This window comes from Gobius niger (genome assembly GCF_951799975.1).
Source record: "Gobius niger genome assembly, chromosome: 3".
Classification (NCBI taxonomy): domain Eukaryota; kingdom Metazoa; phylum Chordata; class Actinopteri; order Gobiiformes; family Gobiidae; genus Gobius; species Gobius niger.
The window spans coordinates 34,821,460-34,843,526 of record NC_136854.1 but is presented as its reverse complement, the minus strand read 5'-3'; the positions used below and the strand labels follow the sequence as shown (position 1 = coordinate 34,843,526).

Genomic DNA, 22,067 nt, shown 5'->3' with positions numbered 1-22,067 from the left:
GATACCCCTTTCTACTCCCACACTGGTCACACCAAACAGAGGTGACTGGAGACCTGTATTGGACCAAATGACATGTTTTTCGTTCGTTTGATTGTGACAGGCAGCTTAAAAAAGTGAGTGTTCAGAGTGTTCATTCTTGGATGTAAGAGTCATGGTGTAAGTTGTACGCCAGGGCTTCTCAAACTATGATATTTGATGGCAATCTAACCCTGGTGGTACTTTGAAGGTCAACTTTTTATATCTAGTGTGAAATGCTGTATCTGTGTTTGCTGATTTGAATGTTGTTCATTGATTTGACTGTATTTTAAGTTGTGAAACATATTATGTGAAACTGTAATGTATTCTTATTTGGAAAGAGGAAGTTGCTAGTGCTTTGACGTGCAGCACTGTGTGGGTGCGAAAAAATATAACGCAAACGTTTAAGCTGTTAATGTACTTTGTCATGTGTTCAATATATGCTGTAAAGGAGCGGTAGCCAAATACATTTTTGCAGCTTTCAATAAAAACCCTCTTGAGATCAGTTGTTGCTGATGTGTTTTTTCTTGCCATGTTTTTAGCTTTTTATTTATTTCCCCCCATGAGTGTAGAGTAGATTATTTAGTAGCGGTCAAATAATACATAGAGTGCTAAAATGCTCACTGCTTACTACAAAAAAGTCATTTAAATAGCTTTCTGTTATTATTCCTGATGCCCCTACCTCTTGGGGTCCTCTTACTCCTGTTTGGGAAGCATTGCTATAGATTACAGGCCAGTAAATCCAATGTTCGAATGCAGGTATAAAGTAATTGTTGGGGAGTAGTACCACACAAAGAGAAAGTAAATGACACAGACCTTTACACAATACCCTTGGGTTCTGACTAACTATAAAAATACTGAATATATTGCAATATTTGTTTCTACTCTAGCCAAGCCTCACTATAAATGTCTTTATGGTCATGTAAGTATGAAGTGAGGAAACAGCCCTGGAGACACAAGCTTCATTTTCCTGGGAATGACGACATCAGCGGAGAGAGTCATTGGGTTGCGTTTGTTTCCTGCACTGCTCATAGGCTCAAAGGGAAAGGGGCAGGGATCCACTAATAAAAGCATGTGCCACATCAAATCAAGGAACTCAGTGTGTTTTTGAAGAAAAAGGAAGCAGAGCCATCTCCAGTCCTTACTCCAAACCGCAAGAAAACAAGGTAAGAGAACTTAACTTCTTAACAATGCAGGATTAACTTTCATGATAATTTAACAATGAATAGTTAATACAATGGGATGTTATGTATTTTGGCAATTAACTTTTTATCAATAGAATATTTCAAATCAATGCATTAGTATAGGTGTAAAGGCTCTATAGGTATATGCACTGTATTAATATAATTCATTACCATTAGTATAAAGTCATTATCACTGCCATGGATTTAGTTATTGTTTCAAGGGGCTTGAAACTGTGATGCAGACGTGCTAACCACTCTGTCATCTCAAATCTAATGTTATACAAAGCAACATGAAGAGATACATGATGCTAGAAGTGCTTTATATGGCAATTCTGTGTGAAGAAGACATAAATAAGAGAAAATTCTTTCCTTATACTGTCTCTTGCTGGATCCCACTAAAACCTTTAACATAATTTTATAAGCAAACGCTAAAAATGACTATTGTGGCATCACTGCACTATCATTAAAAATTAAACAATGGTCACTCATTCTGTAATGTGTGATCTGAATGAAGAAGTGAGCACGAGAGCAGGTGCCAGTGGTAACTGCAGAGTGAAGTGGAGCAGAACTGGTCTGGGTCAGTCTGTGTTCCCAGTGAAAGTGCCACAGTTATGGAACTGGAGTTAAAGTCTCAAATGGACCTTAGACTTTTCTCACAGAAGCTGAAGCTTTGGCTTAAGAACAAACAAAAGTGTGAGCCCAGAACTGTGTGGATGGACTTGGGATGTGAAGTGGTCAGAAATGTCTTTCTTTTTATTGTTGTATTGCATGATGCTTTTTTACTGATTTTCCATCTTTCTCTTCTTTTATACACCTTGAAAAGCCTAACTAGGGACATTTCTTGTACTGTCCCTAAACAAATAAATAAACAAAGAAGAAGAAGACGGGTAATGGTTTATATTAAGATGTGCTCATTAAGCATTAATAATATGCTTGTAAAGTATTATCACACTGCTTATAATACTTAATAGGCCGTTAATAATATGCTTATTCATAGCCAACCCTTAACCTAACCTTAACCCTTACCCTAAAATGATTACTAATGCTTGTTAATACTTAATGAGCACACCTTAATCTAAAGTGACACCAAAAATGTATATTTATAATTCACTCCAGATAAGGACTAAAGCAAAGGACTACTACAAGGATTGAAAGGATTGTCAAAGAGCCGCAGGAACAAGTTAAAAGAGCCGCATGTGGTGCTAAAACCATGGATTGCAAATGCCTCAGGATTCAAGCACTTAATTCCCTTTTGTTTAATTTAATTTAATTTATAGGACCAGCACAAACGGTACACAGCATGCCAATAATCCAGTCAAAAAAAAACCCTTCAAAGTCAATGTGTTTCTTCAGTTTGATCCCTAAAATAAAAATGGAGAATTTAGAAAGAACACTGCTTTTGCAACTTCACAACATGTGCAATTTCTCATTGCGGAATGATGTAATAAATAAAACGAAGAGCTTTTCAGAGTTGCTACCAAAACTGTTTATACTGATTCAGGGAAAGCAGAGCCGTTGCCGCGGTAACCTCGGTGCCAGGTGACTCACTCTGAAGACCACACCTTCGTCTGAAAAGTCTGAAAGTCAATAACAGCTCACACTCAACACACCCAGAGTGGGATAGGTCGTTCAGCTCAGATAAGCGTGGGCATGTGATTTTAGGCGGCGGCACGAGCCATTATTCATTTAAAGGTTTGTTGATGCTCAGCCGCGAATTAAATGCCCAGAGGCGACATTATTGCGATGTTTTTACAAGCGTGTACGCAACAGTTTAAAAGAGTGGAGTGACTACAGTTAAAGTCAGCTGATGATGCATGAATGAAAAAATGCTTAATTCAGACTATAAATCATGGAAAAATACAGTTAGAAGTGATTAATGTTTAATCTTATTGGTCATGTCATGGAATGAATAACAAAAATCTGTGAAAAATGTAGGCTCTCTGTACAAGCCCTGTTTCTGACTAACCATAATCTAGGGCAGAGAGCTTTGTATAGTCAGAGGGTCAGATAATAAGAGATACTAAATGAGCAAATGAAATGTTAACAAACATCACATATGGACTACATGTGCAGAAAACACTCACAACGCTTAAGTTTACTCACTCGGGGGCCAATCCGACACGTATTGCGATACAGTAAGTAATTATGACAAGTAGTATGTTTACCTTTCAAAAGAGTCATGTGTCCAAAGTTTATAAACCAAATGCCATTTAACATTTATTGCAGTGTTAAGTTTGAAAAGTGAATTAACCCAAAATCTAACAAAGTGCTGTGTAACTGTTACTGGTGCAGGATAAAAATGCCTCCAAACACAAGTATTGAAAGTATTGAGATACTTGGTATAGCAACAAAAAGTATTGTGATACGATACAATATTTTGTCCAAGCCTTAATAGTTAAAGGTCCTGTTGTGGGCTATTCAAGAACTTCTGAGCACTTTATTGCGGTTGTTCTAAATACAGATTCAAGCTGTGATAATAAGGTTGACAACCAGACTCCATTAAAGGGACTATACGGAGTTTAAAAAGGTTAAAATTATGTATTTTCCTCAGACCTATTCACCACAACTGCATCTAAAATCCTGCACTGTCACTCAAAAGGTCGTTCAGGTCCGAATTGTCGTCATGCACGAGCTTAATATAGAACCTGCAGTTACGCATAAGACCTGAAGTGGCAGTAGTGAGTATAAAATGGCCAACTTGCATCCAGCCCCTTTAACTATCCATTCACAGTGATTTTATGTCCTGTAACCAACTGAAAAAGACCCCACAGTCCCATTCTTCAGTACCAATCCACCAGTTGAGAACCACTGCCCTCACTGGTTAAAAAAGAAAGCTTGATAATCATCCAGATTGACAATAATGGGTCCAGTGAATCAAAGCAGCAGGATATTGACATAAATTGACAGCTATGTGCACCACAAGCTGTTTAGTGGAGGCAATTTGAGTGCGAGAATGATCAGAATAACTTCAGTTGGGCTGTCTGGAGGAGCACCACACAGACACAGTGAGAACATGCCAACTCCACACAGTGAGGCTCCATAAAGTCTTTCTTGCTGTGAGGCTCAGACTACAGTGCTTATCGGTTTGTGCTGGCACGCAAAACACAGTATGAGTGACAGACAAACTGTAACTGTAACCCCGAAAAGTAACAGACACTTTTCAACCTTTTTTCTGAAACGCTGACTATCCCGCACTGAGGAAAAAAAATTATCTTTGTGTTCATAAACAAAAGGAGTCCTGTATTTCCATTGAAGACGCTGTTAAGTGATATCCCTCCATTGTGTCTGTGTCTTTCAGAGTCTCTGGGGCAGTTTTAGCTCTCGTATCATGATGCCTACAGCTGCAGGCCTGTCACATATGCTACCCCCTCATCATGTGCTGAGGGTGGGACAAACCGTTCAAGTGAATTCAACGACACCGGAGGCGAAAACCAATCACCGCCTCCCCACTCCCGCAGATCTGAGTGTCAGTCAGTGTGACAGCGAACTCGACATCTCCCTGGAGAATCTCAACCAGCTCATCCTTGAACTTGATCCAAGTTTTGAACCACTTCAGGTGCACAACAGCCCAACCTCAGGTACGGCGTGCAATTTCTCATAAAGTTCTCTTTCAGTCAAGTTCGCCTTCAAGATTTGAAACAGGGAAATGGTTCTGAAAGCGCAAAATGTAACATATACAGCATGAACCATTTTCAGAGAGTCCTGGGCCTTTCCAGAGACAAAAGATTCTGTTGAAATTAATCATAATTTCAGCTTTATGGGCTCATTTAATGCAATAATTTGTGGGAAACATACATTCTTATTTGGGTCACACTTGTCATCCTTGGATTGTGGTGGGTCCCCAAAATTGGAGTAGCTGGTGGGTCCCAGAAAACATTTATTTTAATATTTACAGAAAAAGTATATAAAAAAATAAAAAAAACATACTTAGACTGTTATCAGGTTGTTTTGATCATAATTTCACCCTTTTTAGCGTAGTTAATGCTTACTCAACAACAATTTTGAAGGAAAAGACTATTTTTACATTATATTTTACAAGTTTAAGCCGTATTTCGGTCGTTGGGTCGTGGCTCGTCATCCCAAGCTGATTGTGGGCCCCGACGCCATAGTCCCAAAGTGGGGGTCTGGACCCCTCGGGGGGTCGTGAGGCCTTGAGTGGGGGTCCCCTGATGATTTTAAGATGCAATGAAAAGAAAATTGCAACTGTTTTTAGTATATTTTTTCCTCCTTTAAGTAGCATACAACACAATAACTTCATACAATGGGGGTCGTTTGCGTGTCAATTTTTTGTGTCCCAGCCAAAAAAGTTTGGGAACACCTGCTCTAGAGAACACAGCAAAGACTAGCATAGAGGGATGTGCTGAATGAGACATAAATACATTTTTTTTAACTGCAAAAAGAAAGTGCATGCCAAAAACAAAACTTGGGGGACAAAAACAACAAAAACACTTGCTATGGATAATAGGATTAGAAACTTCTACAAATACAGCTTCTGATTTCTTACAATGCACGTATATTCCCATCATTTAATCCCACCAACTGTTTTCTTGAATCATTTTATAATTGTACCACTTCTATTGTCGAGGAATGGCTGCAAACCCTAACACGCCCTGCACACACAGACAGAGCTGAAACAATATCTGTACAGGCTTTCACTGCAGGCTGCTTTGATCACAGGGCTGCAGGTCAAAAGTATGAATAGATTTCCTGTTGCTCATTGTGTATTTGAAATGAATACGTTTTTGAAACCGAGAGTCCAGAGGGGCCGACTACCTGTGTTACTGAGCAAAACTAATGTCAGACAAAGCAAAGAAAGGGATAGTAGTAGTGGTAGTAGTGGTAGTAGTGTGACACAAGGGGGGTTTCACTGTAACGTTCCGCGAAATGTCCTGACTTCATACAACCCAGTCCAGTCGATGTCTTCCAAAAACCTCCACTGAGCTAAAATGTTACATAATTACACTTACAAGTCAAGTAAAAGCACACATTATTTTGTTCTTAAGGCAGGGGAGGAGCGCATATCTGCAAGAAAGCATGGACAAGTTGGGACGTCTGTTGGCTTTTTAAGCAACGTAACAAAAGATGGAGAATTTAAATGTTTGGAAGGAAAACGCGTTGCAAGCAGCTACCTGCACGAGAAATGTGTTGCATGAGAGTTTTGACAACAGTGTTTACATAATGTACCGAGCACACGCCCCTCTGCAGGCACCCACTGCAGGTCTGGTCCAGAAGAACGATGTCAGATTTTCCTTTGCGTAGATCAGGGTTTGGGTGCTTCTCAATGTTCTCAATGTTGGGAACTAACGGTGATATTTTCCACGATTGAGAAAAATGATTTACAATGATTCACAATAAGCATTAAAGCTGCATTATGCAACTTTTTATGTGGAAAAAATAGTTTTTATTTGTGCGTATTTGACCTCTCAGTGACCCAGCAGCCTTTATTTTGCCTTTATATTCCATCACAGTGGCCTCTATAGATACAGACGACATCGCGTCATAGAAAGGGGCGGGGCTTCGCCAAGGGGGAAAATGTAATCTTTTGGGAAACACAATTTTTCACTCTTTTAAGCCATTTACTGGTGGAATATGAACTTATTCATCACATAAATAGGGTCAAGTGTAAATCGGACGCATATGGATATTTTATTCCAGCAGATTGTTCAGTGGAAGTGAAAAAACGGCAGTTGTAGGTCGCGCTAGCTCGCTGTTAGCATTAGCACGATGCTAACATGAAGCATTGTGTTAGCATTCTCCATTTTTTATGTAATTATTGGCTGTTGAACCACTTTGCTCCTCTCCATGTCTGTGTATCTTTATTTAGTAGAAAACTATATTCATAATTCAGCATTTGTTAAAGTAGTTTTTGAATAATTAGAGAAAGTTTAGATTGTTTTCCCCCTTAACTTTTTTTAAACATGACCGTATATTGGCGATTCCAGAGATGCCGTCTGTATCTATGATGCTCCAGGATCAATTGTGTTTAGAGTTTCTGGTAGGTTTTCACTGCTGATGGACCCTGTCACCTAAACACCTGCAAAACAATTGATTCTGGAGAGTGATAGAGGCCACTGTGATGAAAAATAAAGGCGCCATGATAACTTATACAGCTATTGGGTCACAAAAAGGTCAATTACGCACAAATATCAAAGTTTTTTTTTCTGCATAAAAAGTTGCATAATGCACCTTTAAAGACATACAAATTGAAATAATTGCTCCAAAACTAAAACAAAACAGCCTGTTCAAAGGGAAGAGTGGGCTTTACTGTATGACTGTAAGTACTGCAGAGATGGGATATTCTGTTCTCTGCAGTAATTACATTAAAAATAGAGTTTTTGATTCAATTGTAGTTAATCTTTCAACCCCAGGAAACTACTAATACTAATACTGCAGTACTTGAACTTGTCTTTGACTAAGTTTTAGAGCTTGATTTTTGTACATTTTGTAATTTTCTGTTGTGGAAAAAAAGTAATATTCCATTCATTTGTTTTCAGATGAGAAAGTATCCAGTCCTGTGCTGATCTCAAGAGGCTGTCCCGCCAACGGCTCACCTGGCTCAGTCATCACGGTCTCCCCCAGTATCCCCATCCCGTCTTCGGGCGGTCTCAGCTGCAGTCCACACGGGGCGCTGGTGTTCTCGAGCTCCCCCTCCACCGCTCTGCCCCCTCTGCCCTGTGGAAGCGTGGTCCGCAGAAGCCCCGTCCCGAGGCAGGATGGAGGGTCCGCTCAGAGCCCCTGGAGACTGTCGCAGCCGAACAGAAACAGCACGCTGTCCCTCCTCTCCACCTCCTCGTGCTCGGACACCAGTTACATCCTGGGCAGGTGAAACATTTATGGATTACTGGTTATAAGCGTAACTAAGGGTAACTAAGGATAACTAAGGGTAACCAATGGTGGCGGTTCTATCCCAGCACCGGCCAGTTCCTATTGTTGTCTCTTGGAGAGTCCGACACTCACCTTGCCAGTGTGACTGAATAGTAGTGGCCAGTGAAGCCCAGTTTGGCAGCCACATTTACCTCAATCAGACCAGGGGCAGCTGTGGCTTACTGGCTATAGCGACTTAAAGGCTCTGTGCCCAATGAATTTGGATGTTAGAAAGATAGGAAGTTTAAACTTTCACACTTTAAATGCTCTGTCTTTAATTGTATGTAAACTTCAGTACAGGGCCTTTGAGAATTTTATTAACCTATTAACACCCGCCTTAATCAAGCAGATTTTCTCCTGTTCAGCTTTACCCAAATCTACAGTCTACAGGCCAGTGTAACGTCTCATTTGAAAGCAAAGACTAACAAAGCTGATCTTTTTTGTCACCTGTTTTGTTGCATTTTCATAACTTTTTTGTGGCCTGCTTTTTATTGCACTTTTGTTTCTTTTTTTTACTAGCCTTTCCATATTTATTTATCACCTGTTTTGTCGAGTTTTGTAGGTTTTTGTTGCCTGTTTTGTTGCTTTTTCATAATTTTTTCATGCCTTTCTTTTTTGCTTTTCATCCTCATTTATGTCTCGTTTTTGTTGCCATTTTGAAGCTTTATAGAAGCTTTCAGATTTGGGTAAAGTCCAAATGGAGATGCTCAGTTAAGGCGGGGGTAAAGAGGTGAAAAATTCTGTTCACGCAAGACTCAAAAGATTCTATTGAGTTTTGTTGACATTTTGAAATAATACATTAGCAATACATAAGTGCTGCAGGCCATGAAAGCACACATTTTCAAACAATACATTTATGTTTTTCCTTTTTGTCCAGCACCTTGTCCCTGACCAGTGAAGATGCTGATTCTTTTGATTTCAACCTCGTCAACATGGGTCAAAGTTCAGACACGTCTTTATCGCCGAAGAACAAACATTTACAGGGGTTCCATCATCACACAGGAGTCCACAGCAGTCCTGCCTCCCTCTCGGGCTCCCTCACTGACATCCCGGTGCTTTTGGTCAATGGCGCACCGCAGCCCGAAACACAGTCCAGCCCGCAACCTCTCGGACTGCAACTGGACTTCTCAGCTCCGAAATCACCCTCCCCACACAGTAAGCTGAAGTGAAAACTGTACAAATTAATCTTAAAATACTGATTCATTTTTACCCCGTTGGCCGGGTTTCACATGGTGACACAACTTCCTTTGCTTAGGTTTCAGATGTAAAATTATGAGTGTTGCCAGTGACCAATAAACAGGTCAAAAACATCACGGTCTTTTAGATGGTTGTTCATTTTTGTGTATAGTTGGATAAATACAAAGTGAGCTGATGACTAATTATTAAATATTGCCTCATAACAAAATAACAAAAAAAAACGTTCTGTTTCAGGTCCCAGTTTCTATGGCAGCCAACTATCAATGAAGTTTGTCATGGACACGTCTAAACAATGGTTTCGGCCACATATCAGCAGAGCAGAAGGTACGTAGAAAAGATTACTTCACATTCACTGCATGGCTTTGGTAAACATGGTTCTTTACGTCCATCCTATTTACATTTTAGCTGACGCCATGGTGAAGAACAAGGAGCCAGGGACCTTTGTGATTCGAGACAGCACGTCGTACAAAGGGAGTTTTGGACTCGCGATGAAGGTGGATCAATCGCCCACAACGTTTACTGCGTCTGCCTACCCAGGTAATTTGTATTTCTTTATCCCGAACTAAACTTTATGTACAAACCTCAAAAACAAAAACATATTTCCCAACCTTTTGCATAGCCTCATCACTTTTTGGCACAAAAACTTGCTTGCTTTAAAACTTGATGTCCTCTTGAAAATATAAAGGGACCGTCTTGGAAAGCATAGACTCTCTGGGGCTTCAACTGGGAGGGTGGTGGTTTCAATGCTCGATGGAAAGCGCAATTTGGACACTTACTTTTGTTGTTGACCAAAGGCAGGAAACAAAATACTTTTCCTAAAACTAAAGACTTGTCTAAGAGTCAGATGGGAGGTCTGGAGCCTGATTTGGCTGCCTATTGGCGGTCGCTGATCATTGTTGTACGGCACACCCCTGGTTTGGAAACACTGAGAGTGTTAAATGTGAAGACTGGCCCGTCTCCATCTGTCTGCTCAGCATCCGCGATGGTTACAGGTTACAACAGGTTTCTTCCACACAGAAGTGAATATGAATGGACTAATACATCAACTCTAGACAGGGGTTTGGTCAACCTTTTCCAAAAATAATCCCCCCCCTACGTTCAGTGACTAATGCCAAGGCAACATGCAGAATACATTAGCCTGACAATTGCTGTGTACTGTACTTCATAACATGAAAATTGTACAAAATGCAGAGCGTATGAAGCAGTGCCTTACTTGACCATCATGATGTGATGTTTGTAAGGACTTCTGTGGTGAGGCCGCAGTCTGTGTCAGTTTTTCCAACCGCAGCATCCACTGTGTACGAGAGGAAGCCAGCTGTTTATGCCACAGTAAGCAACAGAGGGGCGGACATGGATCTGACGTACAGCCCAGTTTTGTACTGTATCTTATCAGATTACAGTAGAGGAGCCAGTACAGTGGATTAATCTTTTTCGTTTTAACCTGTAATTTACCGTCCCCTGAGCTTTTGAAAGGTGAATGACATCCGTAACTAAAAAAAGTCAAAGCTGAAATGTTGCTCCATTCTACACCACTCACAATAAGGAAGCCGGTTACGATAAGATCCCTGACGTCAGTTCATTGTAAAGTGTTTGTTGCTATTTTTACTGAAATGTTGCATTATTTCAGGGGACAACCATTCTGATTTGGTCAGACACTTCCTCATTGAATCATCAGCCAAAGGAGTTCGCATCAAAGGCTCCTCCCAGGAACCATACTTTGGTAAGTGCCTCTAAACAGTCATGGATGAGTTTTCCATAACTTCAGATTTGTGTATTTTACTACTGCACGACCTCCTCCCATGTGTGACTAAACCATGTCTAGTCTGTAGGGACGTGGGTGGGCAGCAGTGGGCGGGCTGCCTTTGATTCAGCACAATGATCTCACAAGGCGTGTTCTTTGAGATTAACAATTTCATTCACTTTATCGCCCATCAATATCTATTACAAAAATACACTAAAATATAAAACCAGGATAGAAACAAGGTTAAAACTGAACTCTTGCACAAGTTACAGTGAGACTTAATGTGCAAACCTCAGTCACATGGAAGACCCCAGTGACCCTGAGGTGTGACTTTCACTATTACTATTACTTAGTAATTGCAAAACATGATAATTTACTTACTTAAACAGCTCCATGGATATGATTTAATGCTATATGCAAAATAAGGTAGTTGTTGTCAGTCTAAAGCTCACCATGAAATTAGACTAATACAAATATTGTTTTCTACAGGAAGTCTCCCAGCCTTGGTTTATCAACACACAATATCTGCCTATGCTCTGCCCTGCAAACTCCGGCTCTCCTCTGAAGGTAAGAACCAACATACATATATTTATTGGGCTTTTTGTTTAAATAAACACTGACTAAATGCATTTCATTTACCCAGAACTGGTTGCAAGCGAAGAGAGCAAGTCATTAGCAGAGAAGAAGAAGAAGACGACAGGTAAAGGCTGTTTCAGATTAGCATGATACTTAGCTAGCTTACCTGAAAAGTTTGGATTGGACAAGTAATAATAATATAAAAAACTTATATCTAATAAATACACACATTTATATTGCCGTTTTGGCTTTAATGAGAAAATATGTCGATGGCACATGAAAAGATAAGTAGTAGTAGTTGTTTACCTATTTACTGGAGTTAGCCGCAACTTGACGCACATTCTTTCAAAATAAAAGCCCTATTACAAAATCGCAGTTAGTAACTCTTGGCTAATGTCTGACTTGGCTTGATTTGTGATACTCTTCCTGTGGCTCACCTAAAAAATCCCCAAAGTCACTGTAGGGGTGTAACTAATTAAAAATAATTACAGGCTACCGCTTTTATAAGAGAACTCATCATTCAGGCTTAACGACACATTATCATGGTCATCTATGTCATTTCCAGAGGTGGAAATGACTCAAGTGAAAGGAAAACTACTTACGTGCTGAGTTACTGTTTGAATGTAGAAGTCTGATTTGTATTGTAGTTATTATGCAATCCATCAACAAGAAGAAAATCACATAAACATTTACTGTTACCATGGAGATCCATCATGTTGGTGGCTGTTAGCATACATTATCCATTAGCTAAAAACTGTTAGCATACATTTTCCATTGTTAGCACACATTTTCCATTAGCGTAAAACTGTTAGCATACATTTTCCATTGTTAGCCCACATTTTCCATTAGCTAAAAACTGTTAGCATGCAGTTTCCATTGTAAGCATACATTTTCCATTAGCTAAAAACAGGTTAGCATACAGTTTCCATTGTTAGTATTGCGGCTTCCAAACAAACCTTACAGCCGCGGAGAGGATATAAGGCTGGGTCCTGTGGCTCAGTTTTGTGACGCGCAAGGAGGCTATGGTGACAGATACGCTGAGATCCAGAGTTGCGTTAGTGCATTTATTGCATTTAAAAAAGGACAAAGCAATAACAGCGCATTAAAATGAATATGACAAAATGAATGCAAACCAGGAGGGATAAACGGACAAAAAATGACTTATGGAATGGGTGCGGTGCGGTCAACAAAAATTGTGGCTACCCAGACTAGACCTCTCTCATCCGGACCCCAGGTGAGTGCGCGTTTTTACACGCTCACACTTCCGCGTGCACACGCCCATGCCCACGTGAGTACCCCGCCTCAGAAACACACACACTCAAGCGCACCGTGCACACACTCACACAGATGCGTCTCCTACACACCAGCCCCTAATTATTAGGTCACACATAATAATTCATATTTCACGACACATATAGGAGACATAAACATATCATAGGATTTCAAGTGTAACGCTTCATATTAAAGTTACAGTCCATAATTAGGCTAAATTTGTAAATTGTCTTGATCAACTAGTCCATAGTCCAAAAAATCGTCTCTAAGTTCAAAAAATGTACAAGTCCAGAAAAAACAGTCTGTGTAGAGGTCAGCAACGTCCTTATGCTGCCTCCTCTGCCTCCAGCAACAAACAGACCTTCGATATGGGTCTGTCAAGGCAACTAGTTTTAGTCTTAATCCGCACTTGCCTGACAAATCCTTTACGGTCAGGAAAAGTCTGTAGTACACGTCCCATAATCCAGGAACTACGAGGCGCTGTACTGTCCATGAGTAGAACTAGATCTCCTTCGACAAGATTCCTCTGAACTCCAGTCCATTTCTGTCGCTCCTGTAACAGAGGCAGGTACTCCTTCGTCCAGCGTTTCCAGAAAAGGTCAGAGATGTACTGAACTTGTCTCCATCTTCTTTGTGCATACAGATCTGCTGCTTGGAACTCTCCAGGTGGCAATGAAGGCTGGGATTTGAGCAGTAAGAGATGGTTTGGGGTCAGAGCTTCCAGGTCGTTGGGATCGGTGGAGACTTTAGTGATGGGCCTGCTGTTGATAACAGCCTCAACTTCACAGAGAACGGTGTGAAGTCTCTCCTCATCCAAACGTTGCTCCTTTAGGGTGGAGTTCAGGACTTTCCTCACAGCTCTGTTACTGAGCCACTTGGTCAAACAGAATCCCCCTTTAGCACACAGAGACCAGAGTTCGTGCTGTAGGGTCAGCGCTTCCTCCTCTTTGGCTACTGACACCAAACAATCGTCCACATAGAAGCAGTGCTGCGGTTTGTCAACTGTCTCTTCTTGAAACTCCTGTCCGAAATCCTCTGCACATTTTCTGAGTGCGAAGTTGGCACAACTTGGAGAGGATGTAGCGCCGAACAGATGCACCTTCATCCTGTATTCACATGGCGCTTGACTCAGGTCTCCTTGTGGCCACCAGAGGAATCGCAGCATGTCAGCATCTTCTGGAGGCACCCGCACTTGGTGAAACATAGCTTCTATGTCTGCCATGATGACCACAGGTTCCCTCCTGAACCTGGTCACAACTCCGATTAGTGAGCTGGTTAGATCGGGGCCTTGCAACAGCTGCTCATTCAGAGATTGTCCTTTGTAACTGGCGCCGCAATCAAACACGACTCGGAGTTTTCCTTTTGTCGGATGGTGGACACCATGGTGCGGAATGTACCAAATTCTTCCATCACTCCTGTCCAGCTCTGCATCGGGAACTCTTTCAGCATAGCCTTTGACAAGGAGATCATTAATAAAGGCGTTATACTCCTTGTGAAACACCGGATCCCTCTGCAGCCTCCTCTTCAGGTGGTATAAGCGCTGTTCCACCACTTTTCTGTTGTTTGGCATGCTGATGTTTGGGGTTTTTAAAGGAAGGGCGACCTGGTAGTGGCCATCAATGTGTTCGGCTGACTTTGTGACCATATCCCTGAACCTCAGGTCTTCTCTGGACAGACCCACTTGCTCCTCTACTGCAGATTCTGGAAAGTCCATCTTAAACTGCTGTTGCCACAGATCATCCAGATTGACAATGGACACACGGTTTACAGTTACTGGCTGCTCACTGCAATCGGCCTCTCCACCGTTTCCTGTCAGTGGTCCGTTTACCGTCCAGCCCAGCACCGTCCTTATAGCGTAGGGTCCATTATGCTCACTGCGAATGACTTCCAGTGGTTCCATGGCTCGTGGGACGTTTGTTCCTATCAGCAGCTCAATTCCAGCCTCGATTTGCGGTAAGTAGATGTGTCTCAAATATGGCCACTTTGTCAGATCCTTATTTGTCGGTATGTTGGCTCTGTGCACTGGCATTGACAACTGAGTGTAGGCCTTTGGCAAGTCCACAAATGTGTCATCTTCTAGTGCCGCGACCTCCAGCTCTGGGACAATGTAACTGCTGACCACCTTCTCCTGCCCCATGGTCCTGAGGAGAATGTTGGCTCTTTTCCCAGACAGATTGAGCTTCTGCATCAGGCTTTCTGTACAGAACACTGCCGTACTTCCTTGGTCCAAAAAGGCATAAGTGAAGATGATTTTATTGCCTTTCTTCGCCTTAACTTGGACTGGTACAATAGGAAGTTTGCAATCGATCTCACCAGCCCCTGTAAGCCCACTGGAAACCATCGTGCCATCCACTGCCACATGGCTGCGCCTCTCAGCCTGTCCTGCATTAGCCACGCTGTCCTTATGGAGCACAGTTGAGTGCCTTTGGCCACATTTTGAGCAGGAAATCTTCCTTTGACAAGTTCTGCTGATGTGTCCTGCACACAGGCAGCGAAAACATAAGCCATTTTTCATCAGGAAGTCAATTTTCTCCTGGTGTGCCATCTCTTCCAGCCGTGCACACACATCCAATGTATGTCCTCCAGAGCAGCAGGGACAGTTCTTGAGAGATGGGTTTCTGGACTCTGCTTCGTTTCTGGGCGGAGGTGTTTCTGCTTGATTTACGGTGGTAGCAAAGCTGGTTCCCTGGATGTTAGAGCATGGGTGAGGTTTGAACTTATATGGTTTCGTCGATGGAGCAGTGTCCTGAATATTTCCAAACACAGGGTCTGTCAGAATCTTCACCTGTTTTCCCACGAAGTTAGCAATGTCCATAAACTTTGCTCTTCTGTTGTACTTTTCCTGCAGGTCGCATGCATGACTTCTCCAGAGGTCTCTGAGCTTGTATGGAAGTTTTTTGATTATGTCCAACATGTTTGTGGGCGTATCCAAATCACTTAAATACTGTGCATCCTCCATAGCGTTGCAGCATCCGCGCAGGAAGAGGCTGTACTCTTGGAGGGCCTCAACATCTTCTGCTTTAATGGTGGGCCATGATAAAGCCTTTTCCATATATGCTGCTGCCACCTTCTGGTCATTGCCATAATGCTCTCTCAGTAGAGCCTTTGCTTTCAGATATCCTCGGTTTGCATCAATGTGCTGACAGCTCCTCACCAGCTCTCGTGCTTGCCCTTTGGTGTATTGTTCGAGGAAGTAGAGTCTGTCAGAGTTATTATTGGTGTTTTGTTCAACTCCATTTTCAAAGGCTTTAATGAAAGAGTGATATTTGAGCGGGTTTCCATCGAAAATGGGTATTTCCCTTTTTGGGAGTGCTGAAAGACTTTGTTGTTGCATTAGCAGTGTTGTAATTTCGTTTTGTTTTCTCATGATGTCCAGTAATTTATCATTTTGTAATCCATCAGTTTTATTAAATAGATCTCCCTGCTGTGGCACATTGATCACAGTGTCTTCAGGAGCCATTAAGTAACGTTGGAGCATGTAGGGAGGACCTGGGGGCTGTCTCATGTCAGGTACGTGAGTGACTTTAGGCTTCACAGCTGGATGCATGGTTTCAGCTGCATGGTGTTTTGGTTTAACTGGCTGAGATGGTACAAATTCGGTGGCATTGATATTGAGTTTCTTTAAATGTGTCTTTGTGTAGTACGAATTCATGCCATCCGAAACTTTTGACTTTGTTTTCCCACCAACACTGCTTTGTGATTTTAAGGAGCTTAATTTTGCCTTTTCTTCAGCAATTTCGTTCCTCAGTAAAAATTGCTCTCTCTTTTTGCGCAGCTTCAATTCTTCTTCTTCCCATGCAAATTGCTCTTTTCTTTTGCGCAATTGTAGCTCCTCTTCCTCCAATGCATGTCTTTCCATTAATGCCTTTTGTTTTACGGCCAAAAATGCAAGATTCGCTTCACTTTTCAAGCGAGCAGATGAACGCGAGGCTGAGGAACCTGTATGACGTGAGCGCGATCTCTTGCTTGTATTTGAGACGCTGTCGCAGGCATGAAGTGCGTCCTGAGGGTCCTGTACAGTAGGGACGGGCTCTGGAGGGTCACCATCTGGCAAATCATTGCCTTGTTCAACAGGAGCTTGCTCTGCTTGGTCGTTTTTGTTTTGTGGTTGTGTTTCAAGTTGGGGTTCACTTGACCTTTCATGGAGATTTTCCTGTATCCATTTTTCCGTTTTGTGCGTAAATGCGTCGCTGTAATCCATAATGCTGGAAAACCACTCCTTTTGTTTTTCCTTTTCTTCATCAGGAAACAGTGGCAATAATTCATTGTGCAGTTCATTTGCCTTTTTACACAGTGCATTCACTTTGTCCAGCTGGGAGGGGATTTCAGCAGCATTTTCTTTTGATTTCATTTGCGCTTTTATTTGCGGAATAAGCGCCTTGATTTTGTTAACGGCACTTTTGCGCTCATACTGAAGCCGTTCGAGTTTATTTTCCAAAGCTTTGGCGGTCAGTTTTATTTCTCTTTTTTCAGTTTCCATGTTTGTACGTTCAACATCAGCATTTATTTGACTCATTTCCTTGATATTTTCGTTTTGGTGGCGTGACACAATCACAATTCATCAAACGCGCGTTCAAAGTCCGTCCATAAATATTTCGTTTAAAATTCATATAAAACAGTGCTTCTAAATTCATCCATAGACATTGCATTTGAATTTATTGACAATGCGGATTCCATCCAAACAATTCAACAAGCTTAGGCCTTTAGACAACACCAGCCGCGCCGTATTTGTCGCACGGTCCAGACATCTCAATCAAATAATGCACGGAGATAGTGCGCCACCATCGATGCGCCAATACGACCAGCGTAACATCCACTCAATACATCGCTCTTGTTAGGCATTATGCATTGCAATCGAAGCAGATTCCTTTATCCACAAACAGTAACAGGTTCAGGCCTACCTGTTTCCAGGTGAATGGATAGCGTGGTGTAGGCTATGTGGCACTTAGCTGCGGCGCTCTTGTCCCCGTCTAATTGCTGGAGATGACTTGGATCCTTGACACTTTTGGCCGGACGGATGATTTTCATTCAGTGCCTTTTTTGTTGACAAATATTGCGGCTTCCAAACAAACCTTACAGCCGCGGAGAGGATATAAGGCTGGGTCCTGTGGCTCAGTTTTGTGACGCGCAAGGAGGCTATGGTGACAGATACGCTGAGATCCAGAGTTGCGTTAGTGCATTTATTGCATTTAAAAAAGGACAAAGCAATAACAGCGCATTAAAATGAATATGACAAAATGAATGCAAACCAGGAGGGATAAACGGACAAAAAATGACTTATGGAATGGGTGCGGTGCGGTCAACAAAAATTGTGGCTACCCAGACTAGACCTCTCTCATCCGGACCCCAGGTGAGTGCGCGTTTTTACACGCTCACACTTCCGCGTGCACACGCCCATGCCCACGTGAGTACCCCGCCTCAGAAACACACACACTCAAGCGCACCGTGCACACACTCACACAGATGCGTCTCCTACAGTTAGCATACATTTTCCATTAGCTAAAAACAGTAACAGCTGACTCACTGTAGAGTGTTTTAATGTGAGCAACAACTCCAGTATTTTACCTTTTAATATCTCCATTAGCTTAACTTTCAGACTTATAGTGCTATAGAGTACTATTATTTGCAAAACGTGATAACTCAAGTAGAGGCAAAAGTAGTGTGATGACTCCAAACAGAAATTTACTTCCAATAGTTACTTGGAAATGTTACCCACCTCTGCTCATTTCTGCCAAGAGACTTTAGTACAAAGTTACACAAAAATCAATGATGAACTAAATCATTTAATATTCTTGACACTGTACTGTTAATCACATTTAATCAATATGAACAACTTCTTAATCTATTCTATTGAAGCTACACCTAAATTAGACCTCGATAAACAGTGATGTTTACATGAATACTGAGAGGATGAACTAGGAAACAGTGTGTTTAATAAGTTATCAAATTAAGAAATGAAAAAGAGATGCAGATTTCCTGGCATTTTCAACAAGAGCAAAGAGTCTGCTGGTAGAAAAAAAAAAGAAGAGGAATCCCTTGCTTTTTCCAGTAACGTTTGCCCATTTATTCACAGCCTCCAACTTTATCTATCTGAACACCGTGCCCACTGAGATGTTGACGGGCCCGTGCGCGATCCAAAAGGCTGTGGCATTAACGTTTGAAAAGGCTCCTGGCTCCTTCACACCAGCCATAGTCAACATGAAGGTTTCCCCGAAGGGTGTAACACTGACAGACATCAACAGAAAGTAAGAAAATACACTTCCTGCGCAAACCGTGGTTACTCAAGTCCTACTGTAAATGTGTAACAAAAGGTGTGATGTTTCTTCTCAGGCTTTTCTTCAGGCGCCATTACCCCGCGCACCTCCTCAGCTACAGTGGACAAGATCCGGATAATAGACGGTTAGTAGTAGTGCCCAAAAGTAATGGTGTGTTTCTGCGGTGTGAAAGTGCAGTAGCAAGAGGTGCTTACGAAAAGAAAACCTCCTTTTACCTCTATTAGACACTCTACACTAAAGACATTTTTTAATCAAGAGCCTGTTCTGAATGTTTCACATAGCGGAGGGCCACAGACTGGTGGTTTAGGCACTTGAAACATCGAAATGGGTGCATATATTTAGGCTTGACCACACCACATCCTTTTGTCAGGCCCGGAACCTTAAAGGGGTTAGATGCAAGTTTACCATTATATACTCACTACTGCCACCTCAGGTCAAACGTGTTACTGCAGGTTCTATATTAAGCTCGTGCATGACAGCAATTCCGACCGAATTAGCACCTTTTTGAGTGACAATGCAGGATTTTAGAGGCAGTTGTGGTGAACAGGTCTGTGCCCATTCTACACATTAGGACATGGCTGGAACATGTAGGGGGAGGAAAATACATAATTTTAACATTTTTAAACTCCGTATAGTCCCTTTAATACCAGGTCATTCGTACATCAAAATGTTTTTATTGAGGTGATGATTGAAGATTTCTACGCGGAGCATTAAAGTCTTAACCCCCGCATTTTCTCCTCCAGTTTGGCTCTAAAAGCTTCTCATTTGAAAGCAAAGACCTACAAACCCGATCGTGATTTTTAATTCCATTGCCGCTACATTTTTGTCACATTTTTGAAGAAATATTGTTGTGTTTTTGTCTCATTTTTGTTGCTTTCTTCACTTTTTTTCCTGCTATTTGACGCTTTTTTGTCATGTTTTTATTGCTTTTGCGTTTTTGTCACTTTTTTGTTGCTCTTTTGTGGCTTTTTTCATCACTTCTATAATCGTGTTTTTGACGCTCTTTTGTTTCTTTTTTGTCACTTTTTAGTTGTACTTTCATCCTCATTTTCATTGCTGTTTTGATTTTTGATTTGGGTAAAGCAAAACTGGAGAATTTGTACTCGGGTCAGGTAGTTAAAAAGAGGTCAAAAAGCATCAAGTCATTAAACTAAATGTGTCACATCAAGGCCTTAATAGTCATTAAAAAGCATTAAATTGGATTTAAACTGGCATTAAATCTCAATTCCTTAAAAAAAACATATTCAGTTGCAGTTTTGGCTGCGCTTGACCACACTTATTGCCTAAAAGTTGCCCTTTTTGCCCAATTCTCTTTCTTCTGTTTGATGAAATGTTTACAAATCTTAAAAAATGAAATATGCGAGTTTCTTTCGTTGTGGCATTATAATATAGTGTTTGGGCATTAAAAAGCATTCAATTTGACTTGCTTCTGCCCTTATAAACCCTGTACATACTGCATTTTGTGCCAATCCTGCAGCAAGAAACAAAAGTACTTTTTTTTACATAGGTCTACAATCATCATTCCATCAAGCTGAATTACTTATTTCAAATGAATGATGCACTTTTCCTTTATTTAAGTGTGTCCCAAGAACTACTGTTATGTAAATACACTCAAAACCTTCTTTTCATTCCTGCAGGTGGGTGAGAGGCTCAGATTTCGGTGCAAAGTAAGTGATTGTTTACAATACTCTTGGTTGAGTCTTCACAATCGGTCCCTCCCCAAGTGCTTAATGTTTTCTCTTTTCTTTTTCTTTTTTTCTCTCTCTCTCTTTACCGACAGGATGTTTGGTTTTGTGGCCAAAGGTGTTGAGGCTGGCGTGGAAAATGTGTGCCACGTCTTTGCAGAGTATGACCCCCTCCAGCCCTGCCACGAGATTGTAGACTTTATTGAAGCAACAATAACAAAAAACATAAACAGAAAAATACAGTGCCACTAGAAATGCGCTGGATATTGATGTTTGTGTGCTGTACAAAAAGGTTTTTATACTTTGGTCTGTCTGTAAGGGAATTGCCTTTCTAGTTTTGCAAAAGCACTTTCTTTATTAGGCTTAGAACAATGTCAAGAGACTGAAAGTGTAGCTGTAGTGTTTTCTATAACTGTGTACATAAAGGTAATCTAGATCAATAAGCACCTTGTCTTCATCAACTACTTCTAAATTTAGCACTTTTTCTGTTTTTTTAAATGTTGTCTTATCATTTCAAAGTAATGAATACCGGTATGTAAATAGTTGAAATTCAGCTTTATGATGTATATTTATTTTTTTATGTATTTTGCGTATTCTTTGTATATTAGCTGCATTTGTGATTTAAAAATAAAAAATAAATCATCATGTTCTATGTGTATGCCATGTTATTGTGCATGAACATTTAAAGCTGTACTAAGTAACTCATGCCCCAGAGGCCACAGGCGCCACTGCAGGTGTCGTCGCATGTTGGAATTTATTACTCATTATTTCTCCGTGAGAGTAAATACTACACTGACAGAAAAGACAAAGGGAGAGAGTGATATTGTACACCCAATTACACAATGGAGATTTTTTTTTTTCACTCAAGCTTGGCTGTAAATACTGTTTAAAGTGGTGCTAGCCCGCAGTTAGCTTTGCTCGTTAGCATGTTAGCTTCTTCTTCATGATTCCATTAGTGTGTATTGGTGGTTCCGACCCGGAGGCAGTGAAGTTGCCAGGGGGGAGATGAAAGACCCCAGAGGGACAACGGAAAGGATTTATTAAGGTAAACAAGTTACTTAATACTGCTTTAAATAGCAGAACTCAACGCATAACTATTGTAACTAGGGCTTCAGGTGGTACTCGGGGTAATCTACTCTTTACATTTTTTATTCACAATTTTACGCTTCAGTAATGCATTTAATTCTGGTTTATTCAATCATTATGTACATTTTTATTGTAATGATTCGGGGTGGGCGTTTATAAGCTTTTGCCTCGG

At 41.2% G+C, this 22,067-nt stretch overlaps 1 protein-coding gene across 1 annotated transcript; it reads left to right on the top strand.

Annotated features, from left to right (window-relative positions):
- Positions 1–1,068: 1,068 nt before the first annotated feature.
- Positions 1,069–21,108, top strand: LOC306960824 (tensin-4-like). The gene is made up of 13 exons (XM_079553401.1): positions 1,069–1,181; positions 4,498–4,777; positions 7,694–8,021; positions 8,941–9,218; positions 9,495–9,584; positions 9,666–9,797; positions 10,888–10,980; positions 11,491–11,568; positions 11,645–11,701; positions 18,923–19,094; positions 19,180–19,248; positions 20,762–20,791; positions 20,905–21,108. The coding sequence occupies exons 2-13, from the start codon at positions 4,528–4,530 to the stop codon at positions 21,059–21,061; spliced, it is 1,734 nt and encodes a 577-aa protein (XP_079409527.1). The 5' UTR covers positions 1,069–1,181; positions 4,498–4,527; the 3' UTR covers positions 21,062–21,108.
- The last annotated feature ends 959 nt before the right edge of the window (positions 21,109–22,067 follow it).